Source organism: Scyliorhinus canicula, chromosome 20, assembly GCF_902713615.1.
Source record: "Scyliorhinus canicula chromosome 20, sScyCan1.1, whole genome shotgun sequence".
NCBI classification, from domain to species: Eukaryota; Metazoa; Chordata; class Chondrichthyes; order Carcharhiniformes; family Scyliorhinidae; genus Scyliorhinus; species Scyliorhinus canicula.
Genome location: NC_052165.1, coordinates 91329477 through 91343964, shown reverse-complemented (window position 1 = coordinate 91343964; position 14488 = coordinate 91329477). Strand labels below are relative to the sequence as shown.

The 14488-nt window shown below is 52.6% G+C and overlaps 1 protein-coding gene across 1 annotated transcript in view; it reads left to right on the top strand.

Annotated features, from left to right (window-relative positions):
- Positions 1 to 303: 303 nt before the first annotated feature.
- LOC119954943 (sulfotransferase 1C2-like) overlaps positions 304 to 14488 on the top strand; it is a 26424-nt gene continuing 12239 nt past the window's right edge. Inside the window, exons 1-5 of the mRNA XM_038780679.1 lie at positions 304 to 397; positions 1152 to 1336; positions 7282 to 7407; positions 8956 to 9053; positions 12418 to 12544. Of these exons, the coding sequence (XP_038636607.1) occupies positions 1168 to 1336; positions 7282 to 7407; positions 8956 to 9053; positions 12418 to 12544 (520 nt within the window). The 5' untranslated portion in view covers positions 304 to 397; positions 1152 to 1167. The remainder of the gene's footprint in view (positions 398 to 1151; positions 1337 to 7281; positions 7408 to 8955; positions 9054 to 12417; positions 12545 to 14488) is intronic.

Below are 14488 nucleotides of genomic sequence, written 5' to 3'. Positions count from 1 at the left end.
TTTATACTCCGCCTACTGGGTGGAGCCAGCAGGCAGGGATTTACCCATGTATCTTTATTATACGGGCCTTACCGTAATACATATAACACTGCTAGTGGTGACTACCACATTCTATTGAGCTGCTCGCAGAAAAATACTTTTCACTGTACCTCGGTACACGTGACAATAAACAAATCCAATCCAGAGTTCCTCTCCCCCCTCTACCCACCCCCCAGGCCTCTCTGTCTCGACGTGCCTGAACCCGGCCCCTTGCCCAGAGCGAAGGGGAAGGAATGAAACCAAACTGGTTCCACACACGTCAACACTTGCAATCTGTCTCCTCGATTGGTGACAAACTCCTCCTCAAAGTTAACCCCAATTCACAGCTCAAAGATTAAACTGACTGAGATTCAGCAAGGTAAGCTCTCTGTCTGTCCCTCTGTCTGTCTGTCTCTGTGTCTGTCTGTCCCTCTGTCTGTCTGTCCCTCTGTCTGTCTGTCTCTGTGTCTGTCTGTCCCTCTGTCTGTCTGTCCCTCTGTCTGTCTGTCTCTGTGTCTGTCTGTCCCTCTGTCTGTCTGTCTCTGTGTCTGTCTGTCCCTCTGTCTGTCTGTCCCTCTGTCTGTCTGTCTATCTCGTTGCCTCGCTCTGTCTCTCTGATTCTCTGTTTCTCTCTCTGTGTCTCTCTCTCTCAGTCACTCTGTGACTGACTATTTCTGCGCCTCGCTCTCCTTTTGCATTTGTTTCTAAATAATAATCTTTATTATTGTCACAAGTAGGCTGACATTAACACTGCAATGAAGTTACTGTGAAAAGCCCCTAGTCGCCACATACCGGCCCCTGTTCGGGTACACAGAGGGAGAATTCAGAATGTCCAATTCACCCAACAAGCACGTCTTTCAGGACTTGTGGGAGGAAACCGGAGCACCCGGAGGAAACCCACGCAGACACGGGGAGAACGTGAAGACTCCGCATAGAGAGTGACCCAAGCCGGGAATCGAACCTGGGACCCTGGCAAACTGTGAAGCAACAGTGCTAACCACTGTGCTACCGTGCCGCTTGTCTCCCTCTCTCTCTATCTCTCTCCATATAATGGGTGAGGGTCAGTGCGGGGCGGGTTGGGGGGGGGGGCGGAGCCTCTGTGTCCTGAATGAATTGACCATGGTGCTGCCCAGTTTCAGGATCCTGGAGATGGAGCTGGACTATCATCCGGAGCTGCGAGACTTGACAATCAGGAGGCCGCAGCTCAAACTGCTGGAAGATGTCCCCTTACCCGACTGGGTGGTCGATAACTGGGAGATGGTGAAAAACTTCCAGGCCAAGCCCGATGACCTGCTCATTGCCACCTACCCCAAATCAGGTGAGAGGGGAACAGGCCTCATGGTGGAGGGAGAGGGCCCAGGCCTCACGTTGGAGGGACCGGGCCCAGGCCTCCTGGTGGAGGGAGTGGGCCCAGGCCTCATGGTGGATGGAGAGGGGCCCAGGCATCACGGTGGAGGGACCGGGCCCAGGCCTCACGGTGGAGGGAGTGGGCCCAGGCCTCACGGTGGAGGGTGGGCCCAGGCCTCACGGTGGGAGGGAGAGGGCCCAGGCCTCACGGTGGAGGGTGGGCCCAGGCCTCACGGTGGGAGGGAGAGGGCCCAGGCCTCACGGTGGAGGGAGAGGGCCCAGGCCTCACGGTGGAGGGAGTGGGCCCAGGCCTCATGGTGGAGGGAGTGGGCCCAGGCCTCACGGTGGAGGGAGAGGGCCCAGGCCTCATGGTGGAGGGAGTGGGCCCAGGCCTCACGGTGGAGGGAGTGGGCCCAGGCCTCACGGTGGAGGGAGAGGGCCCAGGCCTCACGGTGGAGGGAGTGGGCCCAGGCCTCACGGTGGAGGGAGTGGGCCCAGGCCTCACGGTGGAGGGAGTGGGCCCAGGCCTCACGGTGGAGGGAGTGGGCCCAGGCCTCACGGTGGAGGGAGTGGGCCCAGGCCTCACGGTGGAGGGAGTGGGCCCAGGCCTCACGGTGGAGGGAGTGGGCCCAGGCCTCACGGTGGACTGGTTGGGCCCAGGGCTCACGGTGGAGGGTGTGGGCCCAGGCCTCACGGTGGAGGGAGAGGGCCCAGGCCTCACGGTGGAGACCAAAGGATGTTTGAGGGGGGCTGTTGAAATCTGTGTGAATTTGATTCTCCTGGTCACTCATGGGGGTGTCTCTTTCTCTCTAACCCTGTTCCTCACTCTCACTCTCTCTATTCCTCCCTCACTCTCACTCTCTCTGTTCCTCTCTCTCATTCTCATTCTCTCTGTTCCTCTCTCACTCTCATTCTCTCTGTTCCTCTCTCACTCTCATTCTCTCTGTTCCTCTCTCACTCTCACTCTCTCTGTTCCTCTCTCACTCTCATTCTCTCTGTCTCTCTCACTCTCACTCTCTCTGTTCCTCTCTCACACTCATTCTCTCTGTTCCTCTCTCTCACTCTCACTCTCTCTGTTCCTCTCTCATTCTCTGTGTTCCTCTCACTCTCACTCTCTCTGTTCCTCTCATTCTCTCTGTTCCCCTCTCACTCTCACTCTCTCTGTTCCTCTCTCACTCTCACTCTCTCTGTTCCTCCTTCACTCTCACTCTCTGTTCCTCCTTCACTCTCACTCTCTCTGTTCCTCTCTCATTCTCACTCTCTCTGTTCCTCTCTCTCACTCTCACTCTCTCTGTTCCTCTCTCACTCTCACTCTCTGTGTTCCTCTATCTCACTCTCTCTGTTCCTCTCTCATTCTCACTCTCTCTGTTCCTCTCCCTCACTCTCATTCTCTCTGTTCCTCTCTCACTCTCACTATCTCTGTTCCTCCCTCACTCTCACTCTCTCTGTTCCTCTCTCACTCTCTCGGTTCCTCTCACTCTCACTCTCTCTGTTCCTCTCTCTCACTCTCATTCTCACTCTCTGTTCCTCTCTCACTCTCATTCTCTCTCTCTGTTCCTCTCTCACTCTCACTCTCTCTGTTCCTCTCTCATTCTCACTCTCTCTGTTCCTCTCCCTCACTCTCATTCTCTCTGTTCCTCTCTCACTCTCACTATCTCTGTTCCTCCCTCACTCTCACTCTCTCTGTTCCTCTCTCACTCTCTCGGTTCCTCTCACTCTCACACTCTCTGTTCCTCTCTCTCACTCTCATTCTCACTCTCTGTTCCTCTCTCATTCTCATTCTCTCTCTCTGTTCCTCTCTCACTCTCACTCTCTCTGTTCCTCTCACTCACTCTCTCTGTTCCTCTCTCTCACTCTCATTCTCACTCTCTGTTCCTCTCTCTCACTCTCATTCTCACTCTCTGTTCCTCTCTCACTCTCATTCTCTCTCTCTCTGTTCCTCTCTCACTCTCACTCTCTCTGTTCCTCTCTCTCACTCTCATTCTCTCTGTTCCTCTCTCACTCTCACTCTCTCTGTTCCTCACTCTCACTCTCTCTGTTCCTCTCTCTCACTCTCACTCTCTCTGTTCCTCTCTCTCACTCTCACTCTCTCTGTTCCTCTCTCACTCTCTCTGTTCCTCTCTCACTCTCTCTGTTCCTCCTTCACTCTCACTCTCTCTGTTCCTCTCTCTCATTCTCTCTGTTACTCCCTCACTCTCATTCTCTCTGTTCCTCTCTCACTCTCATTCTCTCTGTTACTCTCTCACTCTCACTCTCTCTGTTCCTCTCTCACTCTCTCTGTTCCTCTCTCATTCTCTCTGTTCCTCTCTCACTCTCTCTGTTCCTCCTTCACTCTCATTCTCTTTGTTCCTCTCTCACTCTCATTCTCTCTGTTCCTCTCTCACTCTCATTCTCTCTGTTCCTCTCACTCTCTGTTTTTCTCTCACTCTCTCTGTTCCTCTCTCTCACTCTCACTCTCTGTTCCTCTCTGTCACTCTCACTCTCTCTGTTCCTCTCTCTCACTCTCTCTCTCTGTTCCTCTCTCTCACTCTCACTCTCTCTGTTCCTTTCTCTCACTCTCATTCTCTCTGTTCCTCTCTCACTCTCACTCTCTCTGTTCCTCTCTCACTCTCATTCTCTCTCTCTGTTCCTCTCTCACTCACTCTGTTCCTCTCACTCTCACTCTCTCTGTTCCTCTCTCTCATTCTCTCTCTCTGTTCCTCTCTCACTCTCTCTGTTCCTCTCACTCACTCTCTCTGTTCCTCTCTCTCACTCATTCTCACTCTCTGTTCCTCTCTCACTCTCATTCTCTCTCTCTGTTCCTCTCTCACTCTCTCTGTTCCTCTCACTCACTCATTCTCACTCTTTGTTCCTCTCTCTCACTCTCATTCTCACTCTCTGTTCCTCTCTCTCACTCTCACTCTCTCTGTTCCTCTCTCACTCTCACTCTCTGTGTTCCTCTATCTCACTCTCTCTGTTCCTCTCTCATTCTCACTCTCTCTGTTCCTCTCCCTCACTCTCATTCTCTCTGTTCCTCTCTCACTCTCACTATCTCTGTTCCTCCCTCACTCTCACTCTCTCTGTTCCTCTCTCACTCTCTCGGTTCCTCTCACTCTCACTCTCTCTGTTCCTCTCTCTCACTCTCTTCTCACTCTCTGTTCCTCTCTCACTCTCATTCTCTCTCTCTGTTCCTCTCTCACTCTCACTCTCTCTGTTCCTCTCACTCACTCTCTCTGTTCCTCTCTCTCACTCTCATTCTCACTCTCTGTTCCTCTCTCTCACTCTCATTCTCACTCTCTGTTCCTCTCTCACTCTCATTCTCTCTCTCTCTGTTCCTCTCGCACACTCACTCTCTCTGTTCCTCTCTCTCACTCTCATTCTCTCTGTTCCTCTCTCACTCTCTCTGTTCCTCACTCTCACTCTCTCTGTTCCTCTCTCTCACTCTCACTCTCTCTGTTCCTCTCTCTCACACACTCTCTCTCTCTGTTCCTCTCTCTCACTCTCACTCTCTCTGTTCCTCTCTCTCACTCTCACTCTCTCTGTTCCTCTCTCACTCTCTCTGTTCCTCTCTCACTCTCTCTGTTCCTCCTTCACTCTCATTCTCTCTGTTCCTCTCTCACTCTCATTCTCTCTGTTACTCTCTCACTCTCACTCTCTCTGTTCCTCTCTCACTCTCTCTGTTCCTCTCTCATTCTCTCTGTTCCTCTCTCACTCTCTCTGTTCCTCCTTCACTCTCATTCTCTTTGTTCCTCTCTCACTCTCATTCTCTCTGTTCCTCTCTCACTCTCATTCTCTCTGTTCCTCTCACTCTCTGTTTCTCTCTCACTCTCTCTGTTCCTCTCTCTCACTCTCACTCTCTGTTCCTCTCTGTCACTCTCACTCTCTCTGTTCCTCTCTCTCACTCTCTCTCTCTGTTCCTCTCTCTCACTCTCACTCTCGTCGTTCCTCTCTCTCACTCTCATTCTCTCTGTTCCTCTCTCACTCTCACTCTCTCTGTTCCTCTCTCACTCTCATTCTCTCTCTCTGTTCCTCTCTCACTCACTCTGTTCCTCTCACTCTCACTCTCTCTGTTCCTCTCTCTCACTCATTCTCACTCTCTGTTCCTCTCTCACTCTCATTCTCTCTCTCTGTTCCTCTCTCACTCTCTCTGTTCCTCTCACTCACTCTCTCTGTTCCTCTCTCTCACTCATTCTCACTCTCTGTTCCTCTCTCACTCTCATTCTCTCTCTCTGTTCCTCTCTCACTCTCATTCTCTCTCTGTTCGTCTCTCACTCTCTCGGTTCCTCTCTCTCACTCTCACTCTCTCTGTTCCTCTCTCTCACTCTCACTCTCTCTGTTCCTCTCTCTCACTCTCACTCTCTCTGTTCCTCTCTCTCACTCTCACTCTCTCTGTTCCTCTCTCACTCTCTCTGTTCCTCTCTCTCAACTCCTCACTCTCTCTGTTCCTCTCTCTCATTCTCTCTGTTACTCCCTCACTCTCATTCTCTCTGTTCCTCTCTCACTCTCACTCTCTCTGTTCCTCTCTCACTCTCATTCTCTCTGTTCCTCTCTCTCACTCATTCTCTCTCTGTTCCTCTCTCACTCTCACTCTCTCTGTTCCTCTCTCACTCTCACTCTCTCTCTGTTCCTCTCTCACTCTCTCTGTTCCTCTCTCTCACTCTCATTCTCTCTCTCTGTTCCTCTCTCACTCTCACTCTGTTCCTCTCTCACTCTCTCTGTTCCTCTCTCTCACTCTCATTCTCTCTGTTCCTCTCTCTCACTCTCATTCTCTCTCTGTTCCTCTCTCACTCTCACTCTCTCTGTTCCTCTCTCTCACTCTCACTCTCTCTGTTTCTCTCACTCTCACTCTCTGTTCCTCTCTCACTCTCTCTGTTCCTCTCTCACTCTCTCTGTTCCTCTCTCACTCTCATTCTCTCTGTTCCTCTCTCACTTTCATTCTCTCTGTTCCTCTCTCACTCTCACTCGCTCTGTTCCTCTCTCACTCTCTCTGTTCCTCTCTCTCAATCTCATTCTCTCTCTCCCTCTCTCACTCTCACTCTCTCTGTTCCTCTCTCACTCTCATCCTCTCTCTCTGTTCCTCTCTCACTCTCTCTGTTCCTCTCTCTCACTCTCATTCTCTCTCTCTGTTCCTCTCTCACTCTCACTCTCTCTGTTCCTCTCTCACTCTCATTCTCTCTGTTCCTCTCTCTCACTTTCACTCTCTCTGTTCCTCTCTCTCACTCTGACTCTCTCTGTCCTCTCTCTCACTCTCACTCTCTCTGTTCCTCTCTCTCACGCTCACTCTCTGTTCCTCTCTCACTCTCTCTGTTCCTCTCTCATTCTCTCTGTTCCTCTCTCACTCTCTCTGTTCCTCCTTCACTCTCATTCTCTTTGTTCCTCTCTCACTCTCATTCTCTCTGTTCCTCTCTCACTCTCATTCTCTCTGTTCCTCTCACTCTCTCTCTCTGTTCCTCTCTCACTCTCTGTTCCTCTCTCTCACTCTCACTCTCTGTTCCTCTCTCACTCTCTCTCTCTGTTCCTCTCTCACTCTCACTCTCTCTGTTCCTCTCTCTCACTCTCATTCTCTCTGTTCCTCTCTCTCACTCTCATTCTCTCTGTTCCTCTCTCTGTGTCTCTGTCTCATTCTCTCTCTCTGTCTCTCTGTCTGTCTCTCTCTCTCTCTCTCTGTCTCCTTCTCTCTCTCTCTCTGCCTCATTTCTCTCTCTCTGTCTCTCTCTGTCCCTCTCTGTCTCTCTGTCTCTGTCTCTCTCTCTGTCTCTCTGTCTCTCTCTCTGTGTCTCTGTCTCCCTCTCTCTATCTCCTTTCTCTCTGTCTCTCTCTCTCTGGCTCTCTGGCTCTCTGTCTCTCTCACACACACACACTCTCTCTCTCTCTGTCTCCTTTCTCTCTCTTTCTCTTTCTCTCCTTCTCCGTCTCTCTCTCTTCCTCTCTCCACAGGGACAACGTGGACACAGGAAATTGTGGATCTGATCAATCAGAACGGTGATGGGAAGATGTGTAAACAAGCGCCTGTCTACGAACGAATCCCCTTCCTCGAATTCTTCATGGACAAGTATCCACCGGGTCAGACCCTTTTTTCGTGAAGGATGGGGTGGGATGCAGTACAACAGCCAGGAAGCTTTGTGCGAGCTGTGCGGGGTGTTGGCGTTTCCGCAGCTGGAGTACTGTGTAGGGTTTCAGAGGGTAGATCCCGTCAGAGGCAGTTCAGAGGAGATTCGCCAGGATGGAGTGGGGGTGGGGGGGTGGGGGGTGGGGGGGGAGGGCTGTCTCACGAGGAGAGGTTTGGCCAGGTTGGGGCTCTAAACCCGTTGGCGTTTAGACGAACGAGAGACAAACTTTTAATAGTAATAATCTTTATTAGTGTCAGAAGTAGATTGAAACGTATCAGATTCTTAGGTGGGGGGGCTGGACAGTACGGATACTGAGAGGATGTTTCCTCGTGGGTGGGTTGGGGGGGTATTTAGAATGCGGTGGTGGGGGGGGGAGGAGCAGAGTTTCAGGATAAGAGGACTGCCCATTGGAGACTGGGATGAGGACCAACTTCCTCTGTCGGAGCGACGTCAACAGGCTATAGAGGGGAAAAGGCCGATTGACGATACGTTGTATAGGACTGCCTCCCCGGGAGGACCCGTACCCCGAGGAGAGTCGGTGCCCGTGGGGAGGGACCCGTACCCCGGGGAGAGTCGGTGCCCGTGGGGAGGGACCCGTACCCCGGGGAGAGTGGTGCCCGTGGCGGGAGGGACCCGTACCCCGGGGAGAGTCGGTGCCCGTGGGGAGGGACCCGTATCCCGGGGAGAGTCGGTGCCCGTGGGGAGGGACCCGTACCCCGGGGAGAGTGGTGCCCGTGGCGGGAGGGACCCGTACCCCGGGGAGAGTCGGTGCCCGTGGGGGGGGACCCGTACCCCGGGGAGAGTGGGTGCCCGTGGGGGGGACCCGTACCCCGGGGAGAGTCGGTGCCCGTGGGGGGACCCGTACCCCGGGGAGAGTCGGTGCCCGTGGGGAGGGACCCGTACCCCGGGGAGAGTCGGTGCCCGTGGGGAGGGATCCGTACCCCGGGGAGAGTCGGTGCCCGTGGGGGGGGGGGGGGGGGACCCGTACCCCGGGGAGAGTCGGTGCCCGTGGGGAGGGACCCGTACCCCGGGGAGAGTCGGTGCCCGTGCGGAGGGACCCGTACCCCGGGGAGAGTCGGTGCCCGTGGGGGGGTGACCCGTACCCCGGGGAGAGTCGGTGCCTGTGGGAAGGGACCCGTACCCCGGGGAGAGTCGGTGCCCGTGGGGGGGGGGGGACCCGTACCCCGGGGAGAGTCGGTGCCCGTGGGGGGGTGACCCGTACCCCGGGAGAGTCGGTGCCTGTGGGGAGGGACCCGTACCCCGGGGAGAGTCGGTGCCCGTGGGGGGGGGGGGACCCGTACCCCGGGGAGAGTCGGTGCCCGTGCGGAGGGACCCGTACCCCGGGGAGAGTCGGTGCCCATGGGGGGGGAGCCGTACCCCGGGGAGAGTTGGTGCCCGTGGGGGGGGGGGGGGGGGGAGGGACCCGTACCCCGGGGAGAGTCGGGTGTACAATGTGAGCAGGATTATTTGAGCGGAATGCTGTAACATCTCCATCTCGCAGGTATTGAACTGATTGAGAAAATGGCGTCTCCGAGGGTGATTAAAACTCACCTCCCGATCCAACTGGTTCCCAAATCCTTCTGGGAGCAGGACTGTAAGGTAGGGACCCGGGACACTTCGCCCCCCCCCCCCCCCTCCCCCCACCCCCGCACTCCCCACCCCCCATCGACCCTGTAAACCCATCATCCCTGTTCAAAACTCCCTCAATCACGTCCCTTCTCACTCGCCCCTCCCCCAGTCTCGAACGATTATGAACAACGCAATTAAACTACATTAAAGTAACTGAGGGTGAAATTAAAAAGGGGGCCGTCCTTCAAAGGATACAGCCGCAAACAAAAACAAACTAAGCTGGAAAGATGAACTGAAGTGTGATCAAGAAGGGCGGTGAAGAACCTTGGAGAATTTACAGGGAAGAAGGAGGCCTTTCAGCCCATCGACTCTACACTGGCCCCTTTAAGAGCGCCCAACCCAAGTTTACGCCTCCACCCTATCCCCGCAACCCAGCAACCCCACCTAACTTTGGGACACTGTGGGGCAATTTACCGTCGGGACATAGGGTCTTAGGATTTAGGAGTGGAAGTCGACAATTCAGCCCTTGGAGCTTGCTCTGCCATTCAATCAAATCATGGCTGATCTCTTCCTGGTCTTCAATCCACCTCACTGTCTGTACCCCATATCCCTTTAACACATTTTCGATCAGAAATATATCCATCTCCTTCTTGCAACGATTTAATAATAAGAACAAAGAACAAAGAAAATTACAGCACAGGAACAGGCCCTTCGGCCCTCCCAGCCTGCGCCGATCCAGGTCCTTTATCTAAACCTGTCGCCTATTTTCCAAGGTCTACTTCCATCTGTTGCCGCCTGTTCATATATAGAACAGTACAGCACAGAACAGGCCCTTCGGCCCTCGATGTTGTGCCGAGCAACGATCACCCTACACAAACCCACGTATCCACCCTATACCCGTAACCCAACAACTCCCCCCCTTAACCTTACTATTAGGACACTACGGGCAGTTTAGCATGGCCAATCCACCTAACCCGCACATCTTTGGACTGTGGGAGGAAACCAGAGCACCCGGAGGAAACCCACGCAGACACGGGGAGAGCGTGCAGACTCCACACAGACAGTGACCCAAGCCGGGAATCGAACCTGGGACCCTGGAGCTGTGAAGCATTTATTCTAACTACTATGCTACCGTGCTGCCCAAATATATCTGTCTAAATGCATCTTAAATGATTCTATCGTGCCCGCCTCTACCACCTCCGCTGGTAAAGCGTTCCAGGCACCCACCACCCTCTGCGTAAAAAACTTTCCACGCACATCTCCCTTAAACTTTCCCCCTCTCACCTTGAAATCGTGACCCCTTGTAACTGACACCCCCACTCTTGGAAAAAGCTTGTTGCTATCCACCCTGTCCATACCTCTCATAATTTTGTAGACCTCAATCAGGTCTCCCCTCAACCTCCGTCTTTCCAACGAAAACAATCCTAATCTACTCAACCTTTCTCATAGCTAGCACCCTCCATACCAGGCAACATCCTGGTGAACCTCCTCTGCACCCTCTCTAAAGCATCCACATCCTTCTGGTAATGTGGCGACCAGAATTGCACGCAGTATTCCAAATGTGGCCGAACCAAAGTCCTATACAACTGTAACATGACCTGCCGACTCTTGTAATCAATACCCCGTCCGATGAAGGCAAGCATGCTGTATGCCTCATTGACCACTCTATTGACCTGCACTTGCCACCTTCAGGGTACAATGGACCTGAACTCCCAGATCTCTCTGTACATCAATTTTCCCCAGGACCCTTCCATTGACCATATAGTCCGCTCTTGAATTTGATCTTCCAAAATGCATCACTTCTCATTTGCCTGGATTGAACTCCATCTGCCATTTCTCTGCCCAACTCTCCAATCTATCTATATTTTGCTGTATTCTCTGACAGTCCTCCTCGCTATCTGCAACTCCACCAATCTTAGCATCATCTGCAAACTTGCTAATCAGACCACACATACCTTCCTCCAGATCATTTATGTATATCACAAACAGTGGTCCGAGCACAGATCCCTGTGGAACATCACTAGTCACCTTTCTCCATTTTGAGACACTCCCTTCCACCACTACTCTCTGACTCCTGTTGCCCAGCCAGTTCTTTATCCATCTAGCTAGTACACCCTGAACCCCATACGACTTCACTTTTTCCATCAACCTGCCATGGGAAACTTATCAAACGCCTTACTGAAGTCCATGTATATGACATCTACAGCCCTTCCCTCATCAATTAACTTTGTCACTTCCTCAAAGAATTCTATTAGGTTTGTAAGACATGACCTTCCCTGCACAAAACCATGCTGCCTATCACTGATAAGTATTTTCTTCCAAATGTGAATCGATCCTATCCCTCAGTATCTTCTCCAACAGTTTGCCTACCACTGACGTCAAGCTCACAGGTCTATAATTCCCTGGATTATCCCTGCTACCCTTCTTAAACAAAGGGACAACATTAGCAATTCTCCAGTCCTCCGGGACCTCACCCGTGCTCAAGGATGCTGCAAAGATATCAGTTAAGGCCCCAGCTATTTCGTCCCTCGCTTACCTCAGGAACCTGGGATAGATCCCATCTGGTCCTGGAGACTTGTCCACCTTAATGTCTTTTAGAATACCCAAAACTTCCCCCTTCCTTATGCTGACTTGACCCAAAGTATTTAAACATCCATCCCTAGCCTCAACATCCGCCATGTCCCTCTCCTTGGTGAATACCGATGCAAAGTACTCATTAAGAATCTCACTCATTTCCTCTGACTCCAAGCATAAATTCACTCTTTTGTCTTTGAGTGGGCCAATCCTTTCTCTAGTTGCCCTCTTGCTCCTTATATACGAATAAAAGGTTTTGGGATTTTCCTTAACCCTGTTAGCCAAAGATATTTCATGACCCCTTTTAGCCCTCTTTATTGCGTGTTTGAGATTCGTCCTACTTTCCCGATATTCCTCCAAAGCTTCATCAGTTTTGAGTCGCCTCGATCTTATGTATGCTTCCTTTTTCATCTTAGCTAGTCTCACAATTCCACCCGTCATCCATGGTTCCCTAATCTTGCCATTTCTATCCCTCATTTTCACAGGGACATGTCTGTCCTGCACTCTAATCAACCTTTCCTTAAAAAACTCCCACTTTTCAAATGTGGATTTACCCTTAAACAGCTGCTTTCAATCCACATTCCCTAGCTCCTGCCGGATTTTGTTATAATGATTCCGACTCCCCCGCACTACGGGGCAGCGAGTTCCACAAATTCACCACCCTCTGCGAGAAGTAGTTCCTCCTCATCTCAGTTCTAAATCAACCGCCTTTCGACCTGTATCTGTGACCCATCGTTCTATTTTCCCCTCACAATCTTCTAAACACCAGGTTAAAGGGCAGCGTGAGGCATCGCGAATGAATCAATCTTTCTCTTCCCAGACCCTAGTAGTCGCTCGCAACGCCAAGGATTGTCTCGTCTCACATTTTCACTACCAACGTATGGCCCAATTGTTGCCGGAACCGGGAACCTGGTCGGAATTCTTCCAAAAATTCATGGATGGACAAAGTGAGATTTCTCTGCATGTCACCCCCCCCCCCCCCCGTTCCCCACAATGAGCCCCCACCCACCCCCCCAAAACACAGGTACAGCACGGGGTTAGATACAGAGTGAAGCTCCCTCTACACTGTCCCCATCAAACACTCCCAGGCCAGGTACAGCACGGGGTTAGATACAGAGTGAAGCTCCCTCTACACTGTCCCCATCAAACACTCCCAGGACAGGTACAGCACGGGGTTAGATACAGAGTAAAGCTCCCTCTACACTGTCCCCATCAAGCACTCCCAGGACCGGTACAGCACGGGGTAAGATACAGAGTAAAGCTCCCTCCACACTGTCCCCATCAAACACTCCCAGGACAGGTACAGCACGGGGTTAGATACAGAGTAATGCTCCCTTGACACTGTCCCCATCAAACAGTCCCAGGACAGGTACAGCACGGGGTTAGATACAGAGTAAAGCTCCCTCTACACTGTCCCCATCAAACACTCCCAGGACAGGTACAGCACGGGTTTAGATACAGAGTAAAGCTCCCTCTACACTGTCCCCATCAAACACTCCCAGGACAGGGACAGCACGGGGTTAGATACAGAGTAAAGCTCCCTCTACACTGTCCCCATCAAACACTCCCAGGACGGTACGGCACGGTGTTAGATACAGAGTAAAGCTCCCTCTACACTGTCCCCATCAAACACTCCCAGGACAGGCACAGCACGGGGTTAGATACAGTAAAGCTCCCTCTACACTGTCCCCATCAAACACTCCCAGGACAGGTACAGCATGGGGTTAGATACAGAGTAAAGCTCCCTCTACACTGTCCCCATCAAACACTCCCAGGACAGGTACAGCACGGGGTTAGATACAGAGTAAAGCTCCCTCTACACTGTCCCCATCAAACACTCCCAGGACAGGTACAGCACGGGGTTAGATACAGAGTAAAGCTCCCTCTACACTGTCCCAATCAAACACTCCCAGGACAGGTACAGCACGGGGTTAGATACAGAGTAAAGCTCCCTCTACACTGTCCCCATCAAACACTCCCAGGACAGGTGCAGCACGGGGTCAGATACAGAGTAAAGCTCCCTCTACACTGTCCCCATCAAACACTCCCAGGACAGGTACAGCACGGGGTTAGATACAGAGTAACGCTCCCTCTACACTGTCCCCATCAAACACTCCCAGGACAGGTACAGCACGGGGTTAGATACAGAGTAAAGCTCCCTGTACACTGTCCCCATCAAACACTCCCAGGACAGGTACAGCACGGGGTTAGATACAGAGTGAAGCTCCCTCTACACTGTCCCCATCAAACACTCCCAGGCCAGGTACAGCACGGGGTTAGATACAGAGTGAAGCTCCCTCTACACTGTCCCCATCAAACACTCCCAGGACAGGTACAGCACGGGGTTAGATACAGAGTAAAGCTCCCTCTACACTGTCCCCATCAAGCACTCCCAGGACCGGTACAGCACGGGGTAAGATACAGAGTAAAGCTCCCTCCACACTGTCCCCATCAAACACTCCCAGGACAGGTACAGCACGGGGTTAGATACAGAGTAATGCTCCCTTGACACTGTCCCCATCAAATAGTCCCAGGACAGGTACAGCACGGGGTTAGATACAGAGTAAAGCTCCCTCTACACTGTCCCCATCAAACACTCCCAGGACAGGTACAGCACGGGTTTAGATACAGAGTAAAGCTCCCTCTACACTGTCCCCATCAAACACTCCCAGGACAGGGACAGCACGGGGTTAGATACAGAGTAAAGCTCCCTCTACACTGTCCCCATCAACACTCCCAGGACGGTACGGCACGGTGTTAGATACAGAGTAAAGCTCCCTCTACACTGTCCCCATCAAACACTCCCAGGACAGGCACAGCACGGGGTTAGATACAGTAAAGCTCCCTCTACACTGTCCCCATCAAACATTCCCAGGACAGGTACAGCATGG